Below are 8,145 nucleotides of genomic sequence, written 5' to 3'. Positions count from 1 at the left end.
CTGTGATTGGTCAATTTCTTACTCTTACTTCTTACTCCGTGTATTGTAGACGGGCCTTTATGTAGAATGGACGTTTAACGAAAGTCATATATTAAAAAATTTTAATATAATAAAGTAGACGTTTAAAGCCGCTTGTAAGCGCTTTAAGCGTTTGTAATCATCATTCTGTGTTTATCGTTCATTAGACATAAAAGAAATACCGAATAGCGCTGAAAGCGTCCAACTCGACTGCAGCCTTGATTTGGGGTGCATTATTTTATTTTTATTTAATATGGTGAACAACAAGGATAAAATGATGCAACCAAGATAAAGTTTCTGAACAATTATGTTTGCATGAATCTCGTTCTACGTTCTATTCTACTTGTATGCATGATAATATCATGCTTGTATGACTATCTGCTTCTAGTTGGCATTTGAATTTCGGCATGAGTCCAGTGTCCACACTCCACATCACAGTCTGCACAAGTCGGCATGGATGATGGAAGTCACTCGACTTATTTGTAGTGACGCTTTCCTGACTGTATTGACATTGACCTTCGTTTGAAGACAGGTGCTATAAGAAAGAAGAAGCTGCAGTGACGCGTTTGCTGTTGCTATATATTGTGCTACATATCTTTCAATATCACTAAAACACTTTAGCAGTTCTAACATTACTGCTACATAATTGCTAACCTAACTTATATTCGTGAAAACTAATGACTCGTTAACGTATTTATGTGATTTTATATCGATATTTAGGCAGCTGTGTGACAATAAATAATGGCGTCAGGATTAGAGAGTTACGTAAATCGTATCCTTTTTATATAATTTATTATTCAACCAAGTTGTGACGAACGTAATAAATGTATTAATCTTTAACTGACTAATTTACCTAGATACAGTTTCCATTATCACATCGGATGGTAGGAATTTCATTGTGAGTACACAGGTTATTCGCAAAATTATGAGAATTCTGATTTACATACGTAGTTTGTAATTGTTTTGTACTTTGCTCAGAAATATAATTACAATAAAACGCAATACCATGTTTACATTATTTTGTAACTCATGATTATTAAATTTAAATATTTCTATTTTTATGCAACTTTTGATATTAAAGTTTTATTCATTGACAGAATGTAATTATGCAGCTGAATTTTTAAAAATATAAAATATTCAGAGAGTATTATCAGATCATTCTAGGTATTTTAATGTCTCACAAATATTTCAAAAATAAAGCTTAATTCTTTGAAAATGTTTCTCACGAATGTTTTATATATCAAAACTTTCATTATATAATTGCATTCTGCTAAAAAATAAAATTTTAATATCAACAGCAGTATGTTGAAAAAAGCTATATATTTAATATCCCTAATAGTGATTCAGCTTATCTCCATAAACCAAGTTTTTTGTTTTAGGGTACCCTGAAAGGTTTTGATCAAACTATCAATCTAATTTTGGATGAATCACACGAGCGTGTATATAGTACGACACAGGGAGTGGAGCAGGTTGTCTTGGGTTTGCACATTATCAGAGGAGATAACGTGTCAGTATAGTTTCTTGAGATATAAACTGTGTACACACAAAGTAGTTTTAATAATCGTATTATAATAATTGTTCCTTTTATTATTACATCAGTATTTATCACTAGAAAAATATAGAAAAATAATTTCACTTTGCACTAACATTTATATGAAAATAAATATCTAACATAAATATTCATGAAGAATACACATTGCTTATCATGGTGTACTTCTTTTTCAGAGCGATAGTAGGAGAGATAGACGACGAAATGGACGCGAGATTGGATCTATCAACAATACGAGCTGACCCCCTAAGTTCTATCACCCATTAATGAATATATCTGAAATTGCAATTTGGAATCGTCGTCTATTCTCATCTAAATTTAAAATAAGAACAATCGCGAGCATTATAAGAAAAAAAGTAATACAACTTTTCACATAGGTTGTATATTGTACAAAAATCTTCCATTTATCATATGTAGACACGTTTAGCATATAATAACTGTATTTTAAAAAGTGCACAGAGTTAATACAACAGTATTTACATCATTGAAACAAACCGAAAACTTTCGTTTGAATCAACAACTCGTCTGTACAAAAATCTTGCTACATATAATGATAGTAAACTTTACAAATGTATTTTCTTTACAAATGTAATTTCGCTCTGCGTTTATATAATGTAGCAATAATAATAAACAAAAGTGTATAGATTAACATCGATTAAGGACTATAATTCAGTGAAAGTTAGTATCCTGTATCTATTCTTAGATTCATGTGAAAGAAGATATATATAACTAGAAATTTCTGCTTTTTTTAATCGCAATATTATCATTAAAGTTCAGATACGCAAGTCCGTACTACCAAAAAGAATCTGTAGAGGAGCTAAATAGTTAATCTGCATCGGAAGTGTGCGAAATTATAGAAATTACGAATTATATTATGATACTTCGATATATGATTTGCATGTTTCTAATCGAAGCATTTGAAATCTACACATATTCATATATCTTCTTCTTTAAAGCGTAAAAAAGTACTAAGTTACATATTTTGTAAAATCGATATACATTAATTTTTTTACAAAATATTGCAGTTCATCTTAGAATCTCTACATCTCCATGACACGTAAAGTTGTGCATGTCGATTTACGAATCGTGAATGTCAATCGTGAAAAGTAATAACACGTGTCTTACAGATCGCAGGCATTCGTATGTCTCTTGTGGAAGACGTTAATTATCAATTCAATCATTTTTATCAACATTCGCTTGTGACATTTTAGATTTCGTTTATTTTCGATTAATTATTTCGGCGCGACTTACGTGTGCTAAATGTCTTCATAGAATCTATTTATTGTAAACGAATGGATACATATTTGTAATTGTTTATATATAAGTATCTCCTATATTATGAACTTACATGTTTACTTAGTGTTCTTGAGAATTATGCAACGAATTATAAATAAAGAGTGATGGATCCGGTATAATCTGAGTGTTGGAATACACCGACTTTTATGTGGTATTCCAAAGGAAAATTGCACATATATGAGCATTGTGATATAGTTTCTCATTTATTATAATTTAAAATTTTTACGTACCATGAGCCATCGCTCAACAATTTTCAATCTATTCATAATCGTCATCGAACGTTAGTTATATTATCAAATCTTTCTCTAGAGTAAATCTACAGATTTAATTTTATATAAATCAAAGATGTGTATGCATATTGATAATTATTTGTAAAGAATATTTATAAATATTTACATATTTTTATAGATTTGTAAAGAATAAATCTGTAGAACTACACAAGAAAGTACCTTGATGTTTATCAATACACGAAAATAAATTGGAAAGACTTTAAAATATTCTTTTGAGTGTTACATGCACGCATATATACACACGCGAATTCTATCGCTTGTGAGAATTATAATGAAAGGTGTTCGCAATCTATTTTCCCTAATATATCTTTTAATTGTTGGTCACCATATTGGTCCTACTGCGATTTCTTCGGCGAACACGGCCGCCGCGCTGTCTACTGCCCCAATCGTCACTATTCATCGGACCAAAATTGGGTCCATTTGATCCATTCGGACCGAACGGATCACTGCTACCGCCATTAGGTCCTCCAAAATTATTGAAATTGCCACCGCAAGGATAAGGCGGCCCTCCCTCGTAATTATCCGGTCCGAAGGTACCGGGCCCAGGGCCCAATAGTCCGGCTCCATTGTTACGCTGCGCGTTGAAACGTGGATCGAAATTCATCTGACCTTGGGACGGCATCGGAACAGGTCCATTCATACCCATCGACGGACCGTGTGGCATACCCATAGGCGGTATATTCTGCGGCGGCATCGGTCCAGCGTTCATCATAGGTCTCATTGGACCCATGTTACCCATGTTCATTGGATGGTTTGGACCCATCGGACCTATCATACTTTGAGGTGGACCCGGAATGCCGCCAGGCAATGGACCGCCAGGCATACCAGGTCTCACTTGCATGCTGGCGGGACCAAGACCGATGTTGGATCCCATTGTCTCCATTGGCTGCATCCCTTTAGCCATCATTGCAGCATTGGTCGCATTTTGCGAGGATTGTTGATTGGAAGCTGCTGCTTCTAGAGTTTTCCGTCGTGGATCTGAGCGAACACATTGCGGCGGCGATTTCGGTGTCTCCTGCTTCATCTGTGGCGGTGGTGACATTGGCGAGTCGGCTAGTTGCTCAGGTTTGGTGATACGGAAGATCTTGCGGAGGCGCGGATCATATTTGACCTGTGCATCATTCTTGGTTAGCTTGAGGCCAGTGTAATCCGGTCTGGGTATATCGACTACATAAACTTTGTATGCCATCGGTGGATGCGACGCGATACTTGCGTCGATCTCAGTACATGGTATATGCGCAGGTGCCGGTTTGAACGGTAGGCTCAGTATCTGCCGCAGATCTACATCGGATTTGACACGCAAATCTGTGTCACCAAAATCGCCAGACTGGAAACGTTGTCGGAAATCCATGTCTTGTCGTCTGAGATCTTGATCCGCTCTCGTGCGAAGATCAGTATCCATGTTAGCGTCTACCGCGGTAATACCGGAACTGTAGATGCTCGTTTCTAGCCTGAGGGGCTTCTGCTCTCTCTTCACATCAGAAGATATGCTAGGGCTGCTCGGTTTCTGCTCAACTTCTCGACGTTGCCTGGGATCCCGAGACATTCGTGGATCCCTGGATATAGACATTGTTGATGAACTCGGACCCGGTGACCGTCTCGGACTTGACGATGTCTCGCTATCTGTCTTTATATCTTGCATTGATTTAATCTTCGACGTATCTTGATTCGAGTTTGCCGCTTGCTGCGTCTTGTTGTTCGTGGAACTCTGAGCCTTCAGGGTAGAGAGCAATTTAGATACCTCGGCACTGATATCAATCTTGCTCAGGTCACCTAGTTTGTCCACAATAGCGGCCGGTTGAGGTACATTGGATATAGATGTCGCAGACTGGAAGTTCTCTTTGATAACAACATTCTGAGTCTTTTCGATGGATTCAATTTCGTCTTTCGAACTATCCACTATGGTAAGATTACCTCCCTCGTCGTCATCATCATCGTCGTCTTCGTCATCCGAATACCAATCTTCGATTATTTGATCGGTATTAGGTGCGTCGGAATCATTATCCATGTTTTTCAAACTGTCCTGAGCCGCGCGTTGTTGCTGTTGTATTCGCATAAACAATTCTTGCGCCTTTTTTGGTAAGCGAGGTGGCATTGTCTCGTGAACTTCTATACATGAAGAAATGAGACGTTCACCTGTTAAACACAGATATAATTGTTTTTTCCAATTATCTGTATGTACATAGTATTTGATATGAATTATATTAATAACAATGAAGATTAAAAGCAATATACAGAGTGTCTCACAACTACCGCACTTTCCTCTTAAGAATGTATTCTTGAAGTAATTTTGAGACGAAAATCCTAATTCAAAAATGTCGAGGCTAAAATAGTTTTTGAATTATAATTGGTTAAAGATAGTGTATAATTCAAAAACTATTATAGAATGTTCAAAAGAATCCAGAAATAATAATAGAGGCTATAAAAGTAAAACAGTTTTTAAGCATTTTACTTTTAAAGTTAGGTTATAATTCAAAAAATTATTGTAGTTTGACATTTTCGTATTGGGATTTACGTTTCAAAATTACTTCAAGAAAATATCCTTAAGAGGAAATGTGATAGTTGTGAGACATCCTGTATAAAATATCAATTAGTAAAAAAACAGAAACATAATAGGCTAAATATAGATAAACATTATTAAATATCTTATATATATTAAATATAACTGAGGAAAAAAAAATTAAAAATAAGATAATTTCCATTCTTACTTTGTTCGCTACTGTGGAGCTTTCCCCTTTCCTTATCCTCATCTTCAGTTGGCACTTCGATAACGAGTTCCGATTCTTCATCTTGATCACTTTCGTCGTCAAGTTTATTCTTAGTAAGACTTGCTACTTTATCGGCTATACTAAAGACAAGTGGTGGCGATTTCTTTGCATTTAATAACTGCCTTAAGTCAATATCTTTCCTCTTTCTCAACTGCAAATGAAGATAATATAAATTTCATAATAACTGTGCTAATATTATAATTTTTAATTCAAATTTAGTTGTAAACGTAATTCATAATAACAATATAAATCATGATATAAATTTGCGCAGTAAATAAATTTAAATAAATTTAAATTATATACCTCATCTGATATATTTGTTTCTTCTATGGTCTTCAGATAATCTTCTTTTGTTTTTTCAAGAGTTTTATTTGATTCTGCAGTTCTTTCGCTATAGAAATCTACAGGCGGTGCAGCAATTTGTGTCTGTTGAGTGGCTAAACCTAATGCCGCGTTCGGAAGTTGAAGCCCAAGTTCATTTGCTGACTGCATTAGCATAATCTGCTCATAAGGAACTCTGTCCTCATCTGATCCCCATCGCGTCTTTTTTCCAGAAGGTTTTCTTTCCCTCACATTAATCTTTTGCTGATTTGTTTGTTCTTCTATTTAATAATTAAATATAATTACGATTTTAGTATAACAATTAAAACGAATACAAAAATAATATCACAATATTTTGTAAAAATTGATTAATTTCCATTTATTAAAAGAGAGGATTACCTTTCTCTTCTTTTTCATCAGCCTTTTCTACAGGTACTGATAAATTCAATTCGAAGAGACTAGGAATCTTTTGATTTGTTGTATCTTGACCTTGTGCTAAAGAACGTGCTGTATTATTTATCATTAATACTGCACCTTCTCTACTTAACCTTGGAAAATCACCAAGAATTTCCTTTGGTGCAGTTTCCAAGTGTTTTAAAAGAATACCTTTTATCTGAAAAATAAATCACAAAATAATTCAAATATAATTAATAATTACTTTCAGTAATAAATTTAGTATAACTCATTTCATTTTTTATTAGTATCAAATTTTTTTATTTATACCTCATATTTTGACACTATAATACTTTTTTTATAAATTGATACATATTATGATGTTATAAAATTACAATATACCTGTTCGTTTAAAGGCTGATGAGAAAATTTACAGTTGTCACCCTGACTGCACTTTAAACCTGTGTGGAAGAACTTGCAAGGAAAATCATGATGCATATAGAGGCACTTGTCTCGTTTTGCACAACAATCCATAAGGTAGAACTTGCACAATTCCATCTTTCTAGGTGGCAAAGCGTTGTGCGAATATGGACAATCATCCCCCCTGTGACACTTTCCTTGCATATAATATACGCAAATTGTGTCCGATTGATCTTGCCCGTGATCGTTGTTCTGCTGACGCCGACTATTTCGATCATTTCGAGCTTGACCCCGGGTCTTGTTCTTACCGCGTTCGTTCTTGCCACCACGACGCCCTAAAAGCGTTAAAAGTAATGCGCAATGTAGTAGATAAATTATAATTTAAGCAATTTTAATTAGGGTAACTCCAGTATATATACGCTGCGCTGGGATTTACGCCGCGGAAGTCAGAAAAAATAGAAGTAGTAGGGGTAATTTTCTCGCAACTACTCTGTTACATGCCTTTATGTTATATTAGTACTGAGTTATAATTTCAGCTTCTTATTGTTAATATTGATGAAATTATTGTGAGTTGAATCGATTTGTCACTGTGTGTGTAACAAGTAGCATCATCATAAATTATAATCTACATAAAATGATTACTGTAAGCCTCGTGGTCTAAAGGCTTAGGACGCTCGTACGGAATACAGAGAGATCCGGGTTCGACTCCCGGCCGAGGTAATATTTTTCGCAAGAAATTTATTAACAGTTTTTCAACATATTAACATCTTTATAACATGATGCCTGATTGCAGCATGAAATTATTAAAATTGCTTATCAATTTAATTCGCGATTACTAGAGTAGTTTAATTGCCGGAATTTATAGTCCGGAAAAACAATTCGGCGCGCAGTTCGAAAAACTACAATATAGTATATATGCAAGTACATGTATGGTATACATATATAGTAATTCAAGATTGAATTATTTAAGCAATGAAGATCTAGCTTCGACCGTTATAGACATTTTAATTTCTAATATTGATTGTATATATAATATTTTAATTATGTCTTCACAATTAAGAGAAATAAAAAGTATATCTCTACCTCCTCC

At 34.6% G+C, this 8,145-nt stretch overlaps 2 protein-coding genes across 5 annotated transcripts in view; one reads left to right on the top strand and one right to left on the bottom strand.

Annotated features, from left to right (window-relative positions):
* Positions 1-352: 352 nt before the first annotated feature.
* Positions 353-2,216, top strand: LOC108765742 (U6 snRNA-associated Sm-like protein LSm8). Of its 4 annotated transcripts, none has more exons than XM_018514586.1 (5): positions 353-550; positions 739-790; positions 882-916; positions 1,398-1,525; positions 1,744-2,216. In XM_018514586.1, exons 2-5 carry the CDS (start codon positions 760-762, stop codon positions 1,832-1,834), a joined length of 285 nt encoding a protein of 94 aa, XP_018370088.1. In that variant the 5' UTR covers positions 353-550; positions 739-759; the 3' UTR covers positions 1,835-2,216. The 4 variants fall into 4 exon arrangements, with proteins under 4 accessions (XP_018370088.1, XP_018370087.1, XP_018370086.1 ...); XM_018514584.1 differs by having other exon boundaries at positions 355-550; positions 876-916; XM_018514585.1 differs by having other exon boundaries at positions 354-790.
* Positions 2,217-3,377: 1,161 nt separating this feature from the next.
* su(sable) (suppressor of sable) overlaps positions 3,378-8,145 on the bottom strand; it is a 13,024-nt gene continuing 8,256 nt past the window's right edge. Inside the window, exons 5-9 of the mRNA XM_018514593.1 lie at positions 7,038-7,390; positions 6,642-6,855; positions 6,225-6,523; positions 5,862-6,072; positions 3,378-5,289 (exon numbers count right to left, since the gene is read on the bottom strand). Of these exons, the coding sequence (XP_018370095.1) occupies positions 3,464-5,289; positions 5,862-6,072; positions 6,225-6,523; positions 6,642-6,855; positions 7,038-7,390 (2,903 nt within the window). The 3' untranslated portion in view covers positions 3,378-3,463. The remainder of the gene's footprint in view (positions 5,290-5,861; positions 6,073-6,224; positions 6,524-6,641; positions 6,856-7,037; positions 7,391-8,145) is intronic.

This window comes from Trachymyrmex cornetzi, unplaced genomic scaffold, assembly GCF_001594075.2.
Source record: "Trachymyrmex cornetzi isolate Tcor2-1 unplaced genomic scaffold, Tcor1.1 scaffold521, whole genome shotgun sequence".
Lineage (NCBI taxonomy): Eukaryota > Metazoa > Arthropoda > Insecta > Hymenoptera > Formicidae > Trachymyrmex > Trachymyrmex cornetzi.
This window is presented reverse-complemented; position numbering and strand designations above follow the sequence as displayed.